At 58.2% G+C, this 19,256-nt stretch overlaps 2 protein-coding genes across 2 annotated transcripts; both read left to right on the top strand.

Moving 5' to 3' along the window:
• The first annotated feature begins 3,118 nt into the window (after positions 1-3,118).
• LOC128903491 (major vault protein-like) lies at positions 3,119-9,512 on the top strand. The gene is given in 10 exon segments (XM_054187505.1): positions 3,119-3,301; positions 3,936-4,131; positions 4,832-4,955; positions 5,030-5,161; positions 6,084-6,179; positions 6,862-7,008; positions 7,011-7,093; positions 7,826-7,951; positions 8,410-8,587; positions 9,433-9,512. Coding segments are annotated over 10 exon segments (1,269 nt in total). The 5' UTR covers positions 3,119-3,182; the 3' UTR covers positions 9,501-9,512.
• A 17-nt stretch (positions 9,513-9,529) lies between these two features.
• LOC128903490 (major vault protein-like) lies at positions 9,530-9,863 on the top strand. Its single transcript, XM_054187503.1, has one exon. The coding sequence runs from the start codon at positions 9,530-9,532 to the stop codon at positions 9,770-9,772; it is 243 nt and encodes an 80-aa protein (XP_054043478.1). The 3' UTR covers positions 9,773-9,863.
• Positions 9,864-19,256: the final 9,393 nt, after the last annotated feature.

Here is a 19,256-nt window from a genome sequence, read left to right as displayed (position 1 = left end):
AGCTGGCAGCATGCCCTGGTGGCAAAGGATGGCCTGGGCTGTGTCAGGAGTGTTGGTTGGGGGAGGTGGTCCTTCCCCTCAGCACTGGTGAGGCCCCACCTGGAGTGCTGTGTCCAGTGCTGGGCTCCCCAGTACAAGACGGACACACCAAGGAAAGCTCGCAAAGATGGTGAAGGGACTGGAGCATCTCTTCTACAAGGAAAGGCTGAGAGAGCTGGGACTGCTCAGCCTGGAGAAGAGAAGGCTCCGGGGGATGTTATCAATGTATATAAATACCTGACGGTTGGGTGCAGAGAGGACAGTGACAGGACCGGAGGCAACGGGCACAAACTAGAGGTTCCCTCTGAACATCAGGAAGCACTTTCACTGTAAGCACCAGCACAGGTTGCCCAGGGAAGCTGAGGAGTCCCTATCCATGGAGATGATCAAAAGCCACCTAGACATGGTGCCGGGTAACCAGCTCTAGGTGGCCCTGCTTGAGCAGGAGGTGGGACCACATGATCTTAAGAAATCCTTTCCAACCTAAACGATCCTGTGCCTCACGTCCAATTTACCCAGGTGACTGAGGGACCCAGCCACCCACGCTCCACCTCCAACATGAACCCCTCGGTTTCTGAAGGACCCAGGTGTCCAGCTGCCCCCTGCCCTCCAAACCCTCTCAGCTTGTGTCTGGGGGACCTAGGAGTCCAGGGAACCCATCCCTGCAAGCCCCTCTGCCCACATCTGGAGGACCCAGGCCTCCAAGGGTCCCAGTTGCATGGGGGTGCCCTGCTTCCCCGTGTCCCAGGGACACAGATGTTCAGGCAGGAACAGGAGAAGGTTGGTGCCACCAGTGACAGGCAGCCTTGGGCCTGGGAGGGGGCGGGAGGTGACAGCAGTGTCCCTAGGGTGCTGGGCAGGTTAGCCTGTAGAGAGGAGGGTGGCATCTTTTACCTGGAAACACCCTGAACACTGGGACATCCCCCTTCTTGGGGGTGGTGGGGTGGGGATCTGTCACCTGGAGGACACGCCAGGGGCCCCTGCTACCCCCCACACCTATCGGACCCTGCCCAGGCTCCAGGGTGGCACTGGTGGCAGTGTAACATGGGGGGTGAGGTGCTGTGTCAGAGAGGAGCTCTAAAATACCCCCCTGGGTCCCCATCTCATCCCGCACTGTCCCGCCACATTCTCCCCTGATCCTGGGTCCCACCATCCTCATCCCATATCCCCATGTCACGCCCCCTCCGTCCTTCACCAGTTTCTATGTCCCCCCAGCCAATCTTCATGTCACTTCCCTTGTGCCCAGGGCACCCGACATCCCCTCACCCCTCCCCACCATCACCCCCAGTGTCCCCCAGCACTCTTCCCTAACCCCCCCCCCCAGCATTCCCAGTGCCCCATCTCCCCCAGACCCCAAATCACGCGCCCATGCCCACATCTCCTGCTCTGTCCCACATCACCCCGGGGCCACTCACATCCCCATACCACCACCTTCACCTTGTCCCCTCCTGGTTCCCACATGCCCACCACAGCTCTCCATGTCCCCTCCCTTGTCCCAGGGGCTCCCCACCTCCCCTTACCCGTCGCCTAATGTCCCCCACCGTTCCCCCTGGTCCCATCCCCTTAATCATCCCCACTGTGTCCCCTTCCCCAAGCCCCCCAGGAGACGCGGCAGCGGGGGGCGCACCGAGGCGCACAACAGACACATGAAGCCGCGGCCAGGGGCGATGGCGGTGGCCCCGGGTGCTGCAGGCTGTGCCACCGAGGCGCTGGGCAGGACCTGCGGGCGAGAGGGGTGCCGGGAGTAGAGATCACCCGGGGGGGCCGGGAACACACCCCCTGGGTGTCCCGCACCCCCGCTTGGATTCATCCGGGGGGACTTGTGTCCCCTTTTTCCCAAGGCCTGTCCCCCCAGAGCTCACCCCCTTCATCCCCCCATTCCCTCAGACCCCCCTCCCCAGGCCTGTCCCCCCCCAACCCTCCTCCCGTCCCCTCAAACCCCCCTCCCCGGGCCTGTCCCCCCCAACACTCCTCCCGGTGCCCTCAGACCCTCCTCCCCGGGCCTCTCCCCCGCGGGGGCGGGAGGGAACCGGCGCACGCCTACTGCGGGCGGGCAAGCTGGAGGCGCCGGTTGCCGTGCAACGGGGCCGGGCCCGGGTCGGTGGATTCGGGCCTGCGCCCGGCGGGTCCCCGCTGGAGCCGGGACTGGGACCGGCACCGAGGTCGGGGCCGGGGCCGGGGCCGGGAGCGGCGCTGACCCCTCTGTCCCCGCCCGCCCCCGCCGCACCCTGTGGCCGCGCCCGCTTCGCCCGGCCCCGCTGGGAAAATCCCGGCGCCGAGCAGGGGCGAACCGTGCCCCCGGGAGGGGTGAATGCAGCCCGGGCGGGGGCAAATACAGCCCTGGGGGGTGGGGGGGGAAAGGTTGTGTCCTGGGTGGGGTAGATCCTCCCGGGGAGGGTAGATCTTGCCCGGGGACGCCGTGTGGGCTGTGAATCCGGGCCTGTGGGGCGAGCCCCGATGGGCCGGGCGGGGCTGGGCGCGGGCGAAGGCTTTTCCGTGCTCTCCTCGCCGGCGGGGAGGTGTCCTGCCCCGCGGCGAGGTCTCCTTCCCCCCCGCCCCGCCTCCATTTCCCCCCAGCCTCATGGCGAGCTTGCCTGCCCCACAGCAAGCTTCCCCACCCCACGGCAGGGACCCTGGGCATCCCACCCTGCGGGGGGGCTCCTCTGCCGCATGGCGAAGTCTCATCCGCATGGCAAGCTTTTCCCACCCCGTGCCAAAGCCTCCTGCCCTACCGTGAGCCCTATGGTGAGGTCTCCTGCCCTGCCCGAGCGTCCCCATCTGCCCTGCAGCAGCCTCATCTGCCCCACGGCAAGCTTCTCCATCTTGTGGCGAGGTCTTCCACCCCACCGTGAGCCCCACAGCAAGGTCTTCTGCCCCACAGCGACCTGGTCGGCCCCACAGAAAGCTTTTCCACCCTGTGGCGAGGTCTCCCATCCCACCATAAGCCCCATGGTGATGTCTTCTGTCCTTTGTCCTCCCCCGCCTGATGAGCTCATCCACCCCACGGCAACTTCCGTCAGCCCCACGGCACACTTTTCCACCCTGTGGCAAAGTCTGTGAGCCACAACAAGCTGTTTTGTCCCACAGCAAACTCATCTACACCCCGGGAAGGTTTCCTGCCCCACAGTGAAGTCTGCTGCCCCATGGAGGACCCTGTGATCCGCATACCCCTCTACCACTATGTCCATGTGCTGGACCTCGACAGCAATGTCACCTGTGTGGAGGCTGGGCCCCACACCTACATCAGGCAGGATCACGAGAGGTGGGTGCTATGGGGCAGGGGGGCACCTATGAGTTGGGGGGGTCCGGTTCCCACCTCTGGCAGGATCACAAAGAGTGGATGCTATGGGCCAGGTGGGGATCTGTGGGATGATGGGTCCTACCCCTGTGTCTGGTAGGACTACAAGATGTGGGTGCTACGGGGCAGGGGGTGGATTTCCATGGCTGTGGGGCAGTCTAGACTTATAGGTGTGTGGGGTCTCTGTAGGGCTGTGGGGGATGTTTGGGGGGCTCTGTAGGGTCATGAGGGGCTTGAGGGGATCCGTAGGACTGTTGGCGCCCTTTAGGGCTGTGGGGGATGCTGGGGGGCTCTTTAGGACTATGGGGACTCTATGGTCCCTGGGGAGCATTGGGGTTGTATAGGGCTGTGGGCAGTGTTTGGGGGCTCCGTAGGGCCATAGCCATAGGGCCATAGCCCCAACCCTATAGGCTCTATAGGGTCATGGGGAATCCATCATGCTGTAGAGGGCCATAGGGGGGCTCTGGGGCTCTATAGGACTTGGGGACTTGGGCTCTATAGAGCTTTATAGGGCTTTGGGGGATCGAGGGGCTGGTGGACTCTGTAGGGCCCTGGGGGCTCTATAGGGCTGAGGGGACCAACGGGGGGCTGCCAGCAGGGTGGTGTTCGTGCCCAGGCGCATGGTGATGGTGCTCCCCTGGCACTACTGCGTGGTGCTCAACCCCATGGTGCGGGGCCCCACTGGGGCCGTGGTGATCAATGGAGCGGGACAGGCCTGTCTGTGGCACGCCGACCTCGATATCCACCTGGCCCAGGAGCCCTTCCCCCTATACTCTGGCGAGGAGATCAAACAGGTACCTGTAGCCCCTATAGCAGCCCCAGGGCTCCCCACAGCTTCTGTAGCCCCTCCATGGTCCCCTATAGGCTCCATAACCTTGCTGTAACTCACCGCCGTAGCCTTCCATGGCCCCCCATAGCCCGTGTAGCTCCTCTGATCTGTCTGTTGTCTTTCAGAGCTCCTATAGCCCATATACCTCCTGATGCCCTCCCCATAGCTCCTATAGTTTCCTCATTGCCCCCCCATTGCTCCTGTAACCTCCCCCCATGGCCCCCTATAGCCCCCAGCATCTCATCCCTCTCCCTGCTGTGAACCCATGTACCTCTCCCCAGGTTGTCCCTGGAGTGTTCTCTGTTTCTCCATCCCCAGGCTGTCCCCCACATCCCCTGCAGCGAAAAACCTGTCTCCCAGTCCCCAGGGTTTCACCCCCCGTGTCCCCCACTGTCACCCCTGTGCCCCCTTACCCTCGCAACCCTGTCATGACCCCCATGTCCCCACATCCCCCATGGTGACCCCCCAGATGCATCCCCACGTCCCCTGCTGTGACTCCCCTGTGGCCCCCATGTCTCCTACCGTGCCGCCTGTGTCCTCAGAGTGTCCCCAGGGCATCTTCCAAAGTGCCCCATGCACCTTTGTCCCCATGTCTGCCATACCTCTGCTGTGACACCTGTGTCCCCAGGGGATTCTCCCTCAACCCCGTGTCTGTGTGTCCCCAGGACATCACCCCACTGCAGATGGTGCTGGCTGACACTGCCCTGCGCCTGCGGGCCCTGCTTGACTTCACGGACGAGGACGGGAAGAAGTTCTTGGCAGGAGACGAGTGGCTCTTCGAGGGTCACAGTGAGCACAGGGGGGATATTCCCTTTTGGGGACACCTGGGGGACCCATGGGCTGATGGTGCCACCTTCCCACAGACACCTACATCTCCTGCAAGGAGGTAGAGGTGGCCGAGACTCTGCAGGCCACTGTCATTGGGCACAACCAGGCCATCCGCCTGCGAGCACGCAAGGAGTGCCTCGACCGCAACGGCACCCGCCACATCACAGGTAGCACCTGGTGACAGCCCGGTGGCCTCCTGGGTTCAGCCCTTGCTCAGTGGCCTTGGTGTCAGCTGGCATGATATCACCCTGTACCATTGGTGCTACCCCTGGGCACCCATGGCACCCCTCTGTTGCCTGAAGGCACCCCTGGCGTACCCTGGGACACCCCCACCCCATACCCCTGGGACCCTTTTCTCACCCTCCAACACCTCTCGTACCCCTCTGTCACCCTCCAGCACCCACGGGAGCTCGACATCATCTAGCAGCACCCCTGGGGCTTCCAGCACCCCCATCCCATCTCCTGGGACCCCCAGCACCCCCTTCCTACCCCACAGCATTCCCAGGAGCCCTGTCCCATCCCTCAGTGCTCCTGGGATCCCCAACATTCCCAACCCACCCCCCATAAACCTGCTCCCACCCCACAGCATCCCTGGGATTCCTAGTGCCCCCATCCCACCCCCCCATAAGCCTCCATCCCACCCCACAGCACCCCCAGGATCCCTATGGGACCCCCCCCCACATCCCTGGGATCCCCAGCTCACCCATCTCATCCCCCACAAATGCCATCCGGCCCTGCAGTGCCCCTGGGACCCCATCTTATCCCCCAGCACCCACAGGACTCTCAGAACCGCCAGAACCTCCAGGTCCCAGCACCCTTAGCATCCTCCCATCCCACCCTTTGGACCCCCCAGCACCCTCAGGGCTGCCATCCCACCTGTAGGACCCCTTGCCCCCAGCGCCCCTAAGGACACTTGAGATCCATAGGACCCTCAGCACCCCTAGGACCTCCGTGGCACCCCGTGCTGCCTGTTCCCCAGCACCCTCATGACCCACATCCCACCCCAGCACCCCTGGGATTCCTGGTCCCCTGCCTCCCCAAGCCCCCCAGTGTCCTCAGCTCCCCCAGCACCCATCACCCTGCTCCCAGGTGAGGAGTGGCTGGTGAAGCAGGTGGGTGCCTACCTGCCCGGTGTCTACGAGGAGGTAGTGGATGTTGTGGACGCCTACATCCTCACCCGACAAGGTACCGGGCATCCTAACCCTCGCCTCCTTGGTGCCCACGGGTGATGAGGCCCCTCTGGGCTGGGTTTGGGGGTCCTGTGCACCCATGGGTGACAGGAGCCCTCCAGGATGGGTGAAGGGTCCCATCACCCCCTGATCCACCATGACCCTGACCCCTTGCACCCATGGGTGACAAGGACCCTCCAGTGGGACCTGGGGATCCCTCCAAGCCACTGTGTTCCTGCGGCCCCTGTGCCCATGAGTGATGAGGATTCTCCAGGAGGTCCCATCCCCTTCACCCATGGTGTCCCTGTTCCTCCTGCCTCAGTGGATGATGAAAAGCCTCCAGCCTCCCGGCAGCCCGCCATGACCCCTTTGCTGCTGCACCCATGGGTGATGAAGACCCCCTGGGATAGGTTTGGGGGTCCTGTGCCCCCTCCACCCGCCGGGGGATAAGAATGCCCAGGATGGGCATATGAGTTCTGCTGCGCTCATGGGTGACAAGGACCCTCCAGGGGGTTGTGCTCTCTCCACCCACCCCATCCCTGTCCCCCTGCATGCACAGGCGATGAGGTCCCTCAGGATTAGGTTTGGGGGTCCCATCACCCCGTCTCCCTGCACCTCTGGGTGACGAGGCCAGTTGGGGCCACCTTTGGGTGTCCCATCACCCACCATCTCCCCCTGTGTTCCCTCCCTGCAGAAAGCCCTGCACCTGCGGGCAACGCGGACCTTTGAGGATGAAGAAGGTCGGGTGCGGCGCACGGGGGAGGAGTGGCTGGTGACCCAGGCGGAGAGCAAGGCCTACATCCCAGAGGTGTTCGAGGAGGTGGTGGCAGAGGTGGCGGTGACAACGCTGGGCCCCGGCAGTACTGCGTGGTGCTCAACCCTGTGGGGCCCAATGGGCAGCCCCAGCTGGGCCAGCAGCTTGTTGTCAAGGTGGGCACACAAGGGTGGCCCCTGGGGACCTGCAGCTGGTCCCAAGGGACCTAATGTAGGGTCCCATAGGTATCAAAGGTCGTCCCGAGGGGCTTAAGATATACGATGTACCACTACTGTGTCACCGGGGAACCCTAAGGTGCCCCGAGGTACCCAAATGTGGCTCCCAGGACCTGAGAGTGGCTCTAAGGGACACCTGGTGGCTCTGATGGAACCTTCTCTATGCCTAGGTGTCCTCAAAAGTCTCAAAGGTGGCTCCAAGGGACTCCAATGTACCCCTGAGGTGTCCCTAAAAGTTCTTAGGGCATCCCTGAGGGATCCTAACGTACCGTTGAGGGCCCCAGTGACCACAGGTGGCCCTGACGTACCCAAATGCATCCCCAAAGGTCGCAAAGGTGGTCTTAAGGTACCCTAAAACACCTATGTGAGCCCTGATGTCTTGCTGAGGGACCCTAAGCTTCCATAGGAACCCATGGGTGGACACCGGGAACCAGAAGAAGCTGGCCCTGACATACCCCCAAAGGTCTTGAAGGTGGCCCACAGGGACCCTAAGACATCCCTGAGGGACTGTAATGCTCTCATGTCCCTGCCCTGTGTCCTGCCATGACCTGATGTCCTTCTCCCCTGTGCCACCGTGTGCCTGTGCTCTTACTTCATGTTCCACTGTGTCCCCATGTCCCCACAGGTTTGCCACATCTCTGTCCTGCCTGTGACATGTCCCGGTGTCCCCAGGGGGAGAAGTCCTTCTTTCTGCAGCCGGGCGAACGGCTCCAGGCTGGCATCCAGGATGTCTACGTGCTCTCTGAGGACGAGGGGCTGCTGCTCCAAGCGCTGCAGACCATCAAGGACACCAATGAGGTGGCCCAGGGGACACCTGGGGTTTCAGGATCCCCTGGGAGAAACTAGGGGGGGAGGCCCAGTGAGCCTGGGATGACTGGGGCAACCAGAAGTGGTTGGGGGACAATGGGGATGACGGGAGGGGGATGGGACCCAGGAGTGATTTGGGGTCATTGGGGACAGTTAGGGCACCTGGGGACAGTTAGGGTACATGAAGGACTCCTGGAGGATTATGGAGGCCCCAGAGGACACCTGTGGGGACTCCTGTCCTCATCCCTGTGTCCCCAAGCCAGGTGGGTAGCAGAGGGCCACGGGGGGAGTCCCTCCCACACAGGGAGGGTGTCCCTGTCACCATGTCTTCAGGCCAGCCGGTGGCAGAGGGCCATGGGGGAATGTCTATGTCCCCGTGTCCCCATCCAGGGGGTGGCGGGGTCTCTGCATCCCCAGGCTGGTCACTGATGCTATCCCTGCGTTCTTAGGAGGGGAAGGAGGTGACACGGCAGGCAGGTGACTGCTGGCTGGCCTGGGGGCCCCTCGAGTACGTGCCACCGGCTGAGGTGACCGTGCTGGAGCGCCGCCGGGCCGTGGCCCTTGCTGACAACAAGGGCATCTACGTGCGCGACATCCGCACTGGCAAGGTGCCCGCTCTGGCTCCCTGTAGGTCCCCTGCAGCTCCTCGTAGCCCCCGATAGCCCCCCCTGGCCTTTGTGGCTTCCTGTAGCTCCTTTACAGACACCTTGGCGGCTCCCTGTAGCGCTGTTCCTGCTCCCTGCAGCTCCCCTGCGGTTCCCTAGAGCTCCCCAGACGCTCTCTATAGACCCCCTATAGCACCTCGTAGACCCCCATCATCCTCCATAGCCCCCCTACAGCTCCTCCACAGCCCCCCATAGACCCCGGGAGCTCCCCCCTAACCCCTAGAGCTGCCGAATCCCACTGTAGCCCCTTGTAGCTTCCCGTAAGCCACATAGCTCCCCATGGTGCCCCATAAGTCCCCATAACCCCTACAGCCCACCATAACCATGCAACCCCCCTTAGCCCCCCATACCCTTCCCCATGCCCCCAGTTCCCATGCCAGTATTCCACATCCCTGCCAGTGCTCCCCATACCCCGTCCCAGTGCTCCCAGACCACTCCCAGTGCTCTCAGTAACTGTATACCCCATCCCGATATCCACTCGCTGCCTCCCACCACTCCCAGTATTCCATGTATGCCATCCCAGTGCCCCCAAACACAGTCCCAGTCTCCCAGCCTCCTTCTCAGTGCCCCCAGATGCACCCCCCCACTTCATCCCAGTCTTCCCAGTACCCCATATACCTGCTCCCAGTGCCTCCAAACCCCATCCCAATGTGCCCCCAGTACCCCCCCACCACATCCCAGTGCTCCTGGTATCCCTTACACCCTCTCCCAGTGCCTCCGCACACCCTCCATAACCCCTCCCAGTATCCCCCACACCCCTTCCCGGTACTCCTGAACCCCATCCAAGTGCTCCTGTTGCCCCCCAAGCCACCCAGACATCCCCTTCCAGTGCCCCCAAGCCCTGCAGCGGCTGTCAGAGCCTGGCAGCACCCTGAGGTGGCTCTGGCTGCGGGTGCGGGTGGTGATGGGCCAGACCTACATGCTGACGGAGTCCGAGGAGCTGTGGGAGAAGGAGCTGCCCCCTGGGGTGGAGGCGCTGCTGGCCGCAGCCCATGGAGACATCCGCGGCACGGACATTGGGGTCCAGTCTTCCTCCAGCCCGGATGCTGGGGTCCCCCAACGTGACTGCACCCGCACCATCACCTACCAGGTGCCCCACAATGCTGCCATGCAGGTCTACGACTACCGGGAGCGGCGGGCACAGTGAGCACCTGTGGTTCTGGGTGCGGGGGAGGAGGGATGTTGGCAGGGCATGGAGGATGTAGTGGATGTACGGGGGGCGTGGGAGGAGGACGTGGGGATGGAGGGGACACCGAGGAGGGTGCTGGGCACCCAGGTGCAGGTGATGTTGCTGTGACCCCTGTGCCATGGTGTGTCCTTGGCGTGTGACCAGTGTCTTTGGCATGTCTGTGGCCGGCTGATGCTGGGCCCAGCACGGGCGGTGCTGAGCCCCAGGGAGCAGCTGACGGTGTGGGGACTGGTGCGTCCTTGGCATGTGACCCATGTCCTTCACGTGTTTTTGGCATGTTGCAGAGTGGTGCTGGGTATAGAGTTGGTCGTGTAGGGCCCTGGAAAGCAAGTGACGGTGCAGGGACTCTTGTGTCATGGTATATCCTTGGCTTCAGTACAAGTCACACTGGGGATCCCAGGCTCCAGAGACCAGGGGGAGAGTCTGGAGCAAAGAAGATGTACCCTTGGTACATCTACACCTAAACAAATGTATAGGTCCATGAGCCCTAATGGGATGTAACTACAAGTGCTGAAGGAGCTGGCTGATGTCATTAAGAGGACACTCGATAATCTTTGATCAATCATGGCAACTGGGACAAGTGTCCAAAGATGGACACTTGCCCATGACGGGTGTGGGGGCTGCCACAGAGGCGTCAGGCCGGATCCGGGAGCCCACGTGAGCCTCTGGCTCCTCTCCCACGTGGTTTCCCTTGCTCCGCTCTCCCCAGTCCTTGCTCTGCTCTCCCCAGTCGCCGCCCCACGGAGCCCCCACGACCCCATGGGCTGGCTGCGGGTGCTGCGCTTGTTAGGAAGGGGTTCAACAAGCAGGTGGGACGGACAGCGCTGGTGACACCTAGGGCACGGCGTGACCAACCAGCAGGCGTGGTGGGCCCTTTTGGTCCATTTTTCCACTACTTGTTCTTCCCCAAATCCTCTGGATTCTTCCTTTGGATCCTCTGCGAAACATCTTGCGTGATGCCAAGACGTTTATCCCCAGCATCCCTCGAGGTGTCCCATGGGTGTGCTGGCCCTAACTCACCATGACAGGTTTCTACCTGCACCGTGGGGCTGAGGCCCTTCCCAGGACAGGAGCCTGGGTGGGCTGCACCTTCCTTTGGGTTCCTGCTGCTGTGCCCTTGCCTCTGCCCTCCTCTGGGCTTGTGAAGATGCGTGGGCCCATGAGTCCTGTGGTGGGACACAAAGATGCCGTGGGGTAGTTTTTGGGGAAGGGAAGGGTCCTCCACCTGCCGTTCTCCATTGAGGGTGTGCAGAGGTTTTATCACACCAGCTGACACCCCCCCGGAACTTCCAGGTGTAACTTCCAGCCTCTCTCCTCCCAGGTACACCTCCCACCAGACCAGGCTGCTCCAAGCCCCGTCCAACCTGGCCTTGAACCCCTCCAGGGATGGGGCGGCCACAGCTTCTCTGGGCAACCTGGGCCAGGGGCTCACCGCCCTCACAGCAAAGAATTTCTGCCTGAGATCTCATCTAAATCTCCCCTCTTTCAGTTTAAAACCCTTCCCCCTCGTCCCATGGCTCCCCTCTCTGATCCAGAGTCCCTCCCCAGCTTTCCTGGAGCCCCTTTAGGGACAGGAAGAGGCTGGAAGGTCTCCCCAGAGCCTTCTCTTCACCAGACTGAACCCCCCCAGCTCTCTCAGCCTGTCCTCGCAGCAGAGGGGCTCCAGCCCTCCCAGCATCTCCAGGGCCTCATCTGGCCCCGCTCCAACAGCTCCATGTCCTTCTGATGCTGGTGTCCTGCAGTGGGGTCTCCCCCGAGCGGAGCAGAAGGGCAGAATCCCCCCCCTCGCCCTGCTGCCCACGCTGCTCTGGATGCAGCCCAGGATGCGGGGGGCTTCCCAAGATACCAGCGCACGGTGCCAGCACATGGCCAGCTTTTCACCCCCCAGCACCCCCAAGCCCTTCTCCTCAGGGCTGCTCTCCATCTCTCCCTCCCCAGCCTGTGCTGAGACTGTAGCTTGCCCTGACCCGGGTGCAGGACAGGACCCTGCACTTGGCCTGGTTGAGCCTCGTGAGGTTCACACTGACTTCTTGAGCGTGTCCAGGTCCCTCTGAACGGCATCCCGCCCCTCTGGCAAATCACCAGTGCCATTCAGCCTGGTATCACCTGCCACAAGACGACGTGTGGCGTCCTCCAGGCAGCCAGCCCTGACCTGCAAGAGATGCAGGTGGGCATGGCTGCATCGCGCTTGGGGTCGGCATGTGCGTCACCAGGGTTGTCTACAGCACCTAGGTGTAAGCTGGACTATCGGTCAGTCTCCTCGGTGCCCATGATTGCATATGCCCGTCTATCTAAATAGATGCAATAACTATTCAAATAGGTAAAGAATCAGCAGACCATAAAGGGCACTCTGAGGCAGAGCTCTGAAGAGACATTGTGAGTCCTTCAAGAGGCCAGGACAATACGAATATGGCAGCCTGGGACAGGCAAGGCTGCCACAGCTTCACAGCCTCAATGTCCATCCAGCAGTGAGGCTTAGACGTGTTGTATGGGGTTCACCTGGGGAGGTCTGGATGGGGGGCGCTGCAGGGGTGGCCCCAGACAGAAGAGACCAGGGGCTGCCCACACATCAGGTGGAGCCGGTTCCAGATGGCTCCAAAACAAACCCCCCACCAGGACCCACAGCCAGGCACAGAGCCAGGAGACCCAGGAATCCCGGCTACCCCATTGCCCCCGAGCCACATGGGACACCCCCCCATGCAGGCTCTTGCTGCAGCCACCAGCCCTGCCCAGCCATCTCCCAAGAGGTTTCAGAGCTCCTGGGGCTTGGCTCAGGGCTAACGAGCCCTATGCCAACAGCCATGAAATAGCTCCTGAAGACCTTCACAGTGAAGACGCTCCCATCAAGAGCAAGAACACACTCCTGCAAGCACAAGAATGTCCCCTTTAAAGGTAAGGGAAGTAGGAGGAGCAAGACACCCCCTTGGCTTAACTGTGAGCTTCTGAGTCTGCTCAAAACCAAAAGAGAAGCGTTCCAGAGATGCAAAAGTGGACAAATGCCCATTGAGAACTACAAGGGCGTTGCCAGGGCGTGCAGAGATGCAGTTAGAAAAGCAAAAAGCTCAGCTCAAATTGAAAGTGGCCAGAGATGTCAAAAACTACAAGAAAGGGTTCTTCGGGTACACGAACAACAAGCTGAAATGGAAGGAAAATATTGTCCCGCTGTTAAACAGCAGAGGTGAATTAGTCACCAACACTGGAAAGGCAGAGGTTCTCAGCACTTTCACCTTGGTGTGAACTTGGGCCTTGGGAACAACAATTCGGGTTGATGCAAACCCAAACCCACTGCCAGTGAAGGAAGAGTTGGTGGGTGAACTGTTACAGGAGCTTGACCCCTGCCAATGGATGGGCCCTGACAACATCCATCCAAGGGTATGAAGAGAGCTGGCTGATGTCGCTGTGAGGCCGCTCTCCATAATCCTTGAGAAGTTGTGGAGACTGGGGGACATCCCAGAAGACTGGATGAAGGCTAATGTCTTCTACAGGAAGGGCTTAAAGGAGGATCCAGGAAGTTATAGACCATCAGTCTTACTTCAGTCCCTCAGAAAGTTATGGAATGAATGCTCCTGGGGGTGACCACAAGTCAAATGAAGCACGTGATTGGGAAAAGCCACCACAGATTCACCAAGGGCAAATCGTGCTTGACAAACCCGATCACCTTCCACAACAAAGTGACCTGCTCGGTTGATGTGGCGTGAGCGGTGGACATTGTCTGCCTGGATTTCTCCAAGGCTTTCAACACGGTTCCCTGCAGCCTCCTCCCAGAGAAACTGATGCGTTACGGTGGTGGTCAATAGTTCCTTCTCGAACTGGCAATCTGTCACAAGTGAGGTCCCCCAGGGATCGATACTGGGGCCAACGCTGTTTAATATCTTCATAAGTGAGCTGGAAGATGGGATCAGGTGTACCCTGATGAAGTTTGCTGATGATACCAGAGTGGGGAAGTGGCCACTTGGGAAGGGAGAGCCACCCAGCAGGAAGCCCTGGATTGGCCGAGAAGAGTGGGTTAACAAGAACCTTATGAAGTTCAACACGGACAAGTGTAAGGTCTTGCACCAGGGAAAACATAATCCAGGAGTGCAGCACAGGCTGGGATCTACCTGGCTGGCGAGAAGCTCTGTGGACAGGGACTCGGGGGTCCTGGTCCCACTCTACTCATCACTTGTCAGACCTCACCTGGAACACTGTGTTCAGTTTTGGTCCCCGCTATACAAAACGGATGTGGACAGGCTGGAGAGGGTCCAGAGAAGGGCCACCAAGATAATCCAAGGACTGGGAAGCCTGGCATGTGAAGAAAGGCTGAGAGAACCGGGTTTGTTCAGCTTTGAGAAAAGGAGGCTCAGGGGAGACCTTACCACCATGTTCCAGTATTTAAAGGATCGCCACAGAGAAGATGGAGGCTCCCTTTTTACAAGGAGTCACGTGGAAAAGACAAGGGGTAACGGGTACAAGTTACTCCTGGGGAGATTCCAACTGGACGCAAGAGGAAAATTTTTCACTGTGAGAACAATCATTCACTGGAATAATCTCCCCAGGGAAGCGGGGGATTCCCCATCATTGGATGCCTCTAAGATTCAGATGGACCATCTTGTCTAGACCGTGCTTTTGCCAAGAAAGGTTGGACCAGATGATCCTTGAAGTGCCTTCCAACCTGGGATTGTATGACTCTGCGATAATTCTGTGATTCTGTGAAGACACGGGTTCAGTGGGACCCTTCCCAGCAAGGCCAGCAGCAACTGGGGGCACTTCTGGAGAGGTGAAACCACCATCTAGGAGGAATGGCGATGAGCAAAGTCCCACAAGGCTTGGTGCCGCCATGTGCCCTCGAGTCCTCCTTCACACAACCCTGCTGCTCCTCTGCACCACCCTGGGCGGTGGTCAGTGTGCGAATGGGATCAAGGAGGGTAAACCAAACTGGCATCCAAGAGGTTCACCGGCCCCTCAGCACCATGACACACACCCGCCTTCAGGCCACAAGCCCCAAAACCTCCAGCTGCTGGAGGCAGGGAGAGGCCAGCAGAAGGAAGAACAGTCCTTCTGTGCTTTCCTTGAAGTATTTTAAATTCGGTATGGTAATTTTATCCTGAAGACGGTTTTTCTGTTCGTGCCACACAGGAAAAAAAAAATGCCGTGACCAAGCACCGTTCTTCCAAATGCGATGATCTGGATGTGCCGTCTCTAACACAGATCCATGGAAGGGTGACCCAAGGATGTCCCACGCAATGCAGCAGGTGTGAACGAGCACACAGACGCACACACATGAGCGTACATACACACGCACACACTAATGAAATCGAAGGAGACAGCTGCTGTGGTTTTGTTTCGTTGTTGAGCTGTGTAAAGGCTTGAGAAGCCGGCCCTGCGGCTCTCAGTGTCGCAGCCGCTCCGATCTCCAGTTCCTGGAGCAGTCGCAAAGAAAACAGGATCACAAATGGCTGTAGGAAATGAGAAGCTTCATGCTACATAAATTTTGCAACAAATTCATTAAATTCAGTAGCAAGTGGAGAGACAATTTGTAGTCTTATCGGGAATAAATGTTTTTTAAAGTTTAACTGGTTAGAGAACTAACGATAAGTACCTTAAAGATCACAAAAGACTGAACTGAAAATGCCAAGTCAGACCGTGAAAAGACCAACTTTGAATCCTGTCCAATTGTGTCTGATAGAGTGCTCCTCTAAAGACCCCCGTGCTCGGCACCTCTGAAGATGCCAACACAAAAACGCACAGAACTTGGGTCAAAAAACCTGTGAGTGTTACATCATGATACGTGTGGTATGATGCGTCACGGGCATCAAAAGAGACCCTGACGAGAAAAGTTGTGCATGCATATGACTTGGGCTCTTCAGTCACCGCAGAAACCAAGACATTCACAAATCTGATACAGTGTTGGACAATTTGGGAAAAAAAAAAGAAAAAAAAATCTGAATTCTAGCTGTATGAATATTTTATGAATACAAAATACGTAACAGGAGATTGCAACGCCAAAACATCTACGCGTAAAACAGCATCTTCCCTTACAGATGCATCTTTGGTTGGCAGGCATCCTCAGTGGTACGCGCGTTTTGATTATATTTCAGTATCTCACTGCATCATGGTAAAAAATAAGATGCTTAATAAATTAATGGATGCTAAGCTGGACTATTTACTGCAAGAACTGCCAGTTTTACCCAAATAAGAGGGGTATGGCTCCTGCAATCGGATCCCCTGGGGGAGAGCGGCATTTTCCCTGTACTCCTGCTCTCTGGGACATGGGCAGCAGAATGTGGGGAGTTCCACGTGCAGTGCCAGCATTGCCTACACAACAACGCCTGTCCCCAAAATACGGTTCTGAGGGGCTGGGGGAATCAATCTTTCAGAAGAGACACATTAAATTGTAGATCACTAACTGGGGGGGGAAAAATAAGTGCTTTTTTATTCAGAAAGCAATACGTAAAAATACGCCTCAGAAAAGTTCATTTTTCGTACTAGGAGTAGAGATAACCAAGCAATAAACTTCACCACCATTCTGTAAAAGCTCCCTGAAGTAGCCCCAGTACGAAATTAAATAGAAAATAAGTCTGCTTTGAAAACCAGCTTGTATCCAGGCGGTTAATGCAAACATCGTGTTGCAAATCAAACCAGTTTATTGACCCCAGCAGGGAACTGAGGTAGTGCAATCAAAAAGGTTTAGGCAAAGAAAATAATAAGGTTTTATTTAAAGACAAGTGAAGGACGCCTCCATTCTTTTTGAGGGGGTGGAAGGAAAAAAGAGATGTAGAGATGCCGCTGCTCAGCCCAAGCACCGCTTACAGCAGGACTCTAGAAGCCCGGCCCCAGCGGAGAGGGCAGGAGGATGAAAAAAGAGGGGAAAAAAGACCCAGAAAGAGAAGGCAACGCTGCTGCTCTTCAGAACACCAGTGGAGCATTTACACGTGGCTTGTGCCACATTTTTTTCTTCACCTGACACGGCAGGCAGGGACTATTTTAGCCAGGACGTCACACACTGTCTCCCTCTCCCTCCTTGTGAGTGTAGATACCAGAAGCTCCCAGTAAAACCCACGGTGCTTGTTAAGATCTAGACGTTGTCTGAAATAAATCTGTGCATTTGGTTTACATGGCAAGGTTTTGGTGGCAGGTAGGGGGTGGGGGGCGCAGGGGTGGCTTCTGTGAGAAGACACCAGAAGCCTCTCCCGTGTCCTACAGAGACAGTTCCAGCCAGCTCCAAGGGGGACCCGCTGCTGGCCAAGGCTGAGCCCATCAGCGAGCTGGTGGCACCTCCATGGTAATGTATTTAAGAAGGGGTAAAAACTGCTGCCCAGGAGCTGGGAGGAGTGAGAATGTGTGAGAGAAACAACTAAAAAGGCACCAAGGTCCGTGAAGAATGAGAAGGAGGAGGTCACAGAGCAGAGGTTCCCCTGCAGCCCATGGCGAAGACCACGGAGAGGCAGGTTGTCACCCTGCAGCCCATGGAGGTTGTGGTGGAGAGCAGAAATCCACCTGCAGGCCATGGAGGTCCGTGGTGGAGCAGATATCCACCTGCAGCCCATGGAGGATCCCACGCCAGAGCAGGTAGATGCGCTCCAAGAGGGCTGTGACCCCATGGGAAGCCCACGCTGGAGCAGGCTCCTGGCAGGACTGGTGGACCCATGGAGAGGGAGGAGTCCACCATGGAGCAGGTTTGATGGCAGGACTTGTGACCCCATGGGGGGAGCCACGCTGGAGCAGTCTGTTCCTGAAGGACTGCACCCCATGGAAAAGACCCACGCTGGAGCAGGTCATGAAGACCTGCAGCCCATGGGAAGGTCTCACACTGGAGAAGGTCATGGAGGACGGTCTCCCATGGGAGGGACCCCTCGCTGGAGCAGGGAAAGAGTGTGAGGAGGAAGGAGCAGCAGAAAGAACGTGTGACGCACTGACCGCAACCCCCATTCCCCATTGAGGAGGAGGTGGAGAAATGGGGAGTGAAGTTGAGCCTGGGAAGAAGGGAAGGGGAAGAAGAGGGGAAGGTGTTTTAAGACTTGCTCTTATTTCTCACTATCCTACTGCTACAATTAATTAGCAATAAATTAAATTAGTTCCCCCTGCCTTCCCCACCCATGGAGTCTGTTTTGCCCACGTCGGTAACTGCCAGTGCTCTGTCTGACCTCTCGATGTTGAGGGCAGCTGGCAGCCAGCAAAGGTCAGCCCACCACAATGTGCTTCTACCCACGCTTTAGAGTGCGCTGCTCCGTGTATTAGCACGTATTACCACCACTAAAACTCTTTCAATTAAGAAACAAAACATTTCAACCAGACGTTTTGGCTCTTGAACTTAGCAGCCCTGCATTAAAAGCCACCCCAAGCTGCCGCCAGCCTTTACCAGGACACAGCACCTTGTGGGCAGCGGTGGGTTGACACCTCCTTGGCTTCGCCACACAAGCCCTACAGAGATGACAACGGGTAGCAGCTCCTCAGCAGAGCCCTGAGCAGTGCTGCTCCCTCCCAGCCCCCACGGAGGAACCGACTCTCGGGTCAGACAGACCCGGCTTTAAAAATTCCAGCATCGGGAACTTCAGTGTCACCGCGGAGCACGGGATGGGAGACAGCAGTGCTGGTCCCCTGCCGAGTCCCACACCGACACTCCCAGCTGCAGTCAGGCTCCTGAAGCTGGCAGTAGACCTTCTCCGCTTCTCAAACACAACCGAAGACTGAGAACAGCAGATTAATTACTGCAAGGTTTCTACATATGAAAGCTCAGAAATACCAAGAAATACATTTAACAAAATAGTAGAGGCAGGCAATAGCAATGTGTTCTGCACCACAATGACACAAGTGTTTTAACACACGGTGGGAAAACAGTGGGAGATCGGCGCGGAGGAGTGTTAACATGCTCGAGTGACTTGCAGCTGAGGTGTCGAAAAACCCCATACCTCACACTGATGATCATTTAGCCTTGTGTGCTCACCAAGTAGAACATCTGTGCTTGGGTACCATCGGCCTGCGAAGGACTCTGAGGCACCTCATCGAACCTGCCTGAGGTTCCTGCCCTGCTGCGGGAAAGATCAAAGCACAGTGGAAAACTGGGCCTGCTTCTGTCCCTGAAATACAGGGGAGAACAGCAGATTCCATCACTCTCTAACAAGGACCGAGCACCACAGTGCCTGTGTTCCAGCTCGCGTGCCTCCGCCTGGGGGCTGCTTCCAAGATCCCCCAGTTCGCAAGGCATCAGGATTATATTTACTCTTCGCATTTCATCCCTGGTTTTGTAGTTGTTCCTGCGCCCTGCCTGTGGCGGCTGACACACACACACGTTGGGCAACTATTTCTCAGTTCATTTAAAAAAAAAAAAAAAAAGTGATTTTGTTCACTTAAGGTGTGACGACCCTTTACAAATTCAGTATTCTTTAAAGATCTGATGTAAAAAAATGCATGAATATTCTTAAGTTTTCTGTTCGTAGACATACTTACTCTCCTTTAACCTGTA

This window comes from Rissa tridactyla, unplaced genomic scaffold (assembly GCF_028500815.1).
Source record: "Rissa tridactyla isolate bRisTri1 unplaced genomic scaffold, bRisTri1.patW.cur.20221130 scaffold_37, whole genome shotgun sequence".
In the NCBI taxonomy this organism is placed as follows: domain Eukaryota; kingdom Metazoa; phylum Chordata; class Aves; order Charadriiformes; family Laridae; genus Rissa; species Rissa tridactyla.
This window is presented reverse-complemented; position numbering and strand designations above follow the sequence as displayed.

Excerpts from the sequence above, each read along its gene's own strand:
- LOC128903490 (XM_054187503.1), top strand. The coding sequence starts at position 9,530 with ATGGGCCAGACCTACATGCTGACGGAGTCCGAGGAGCTGTGGGAGAAG.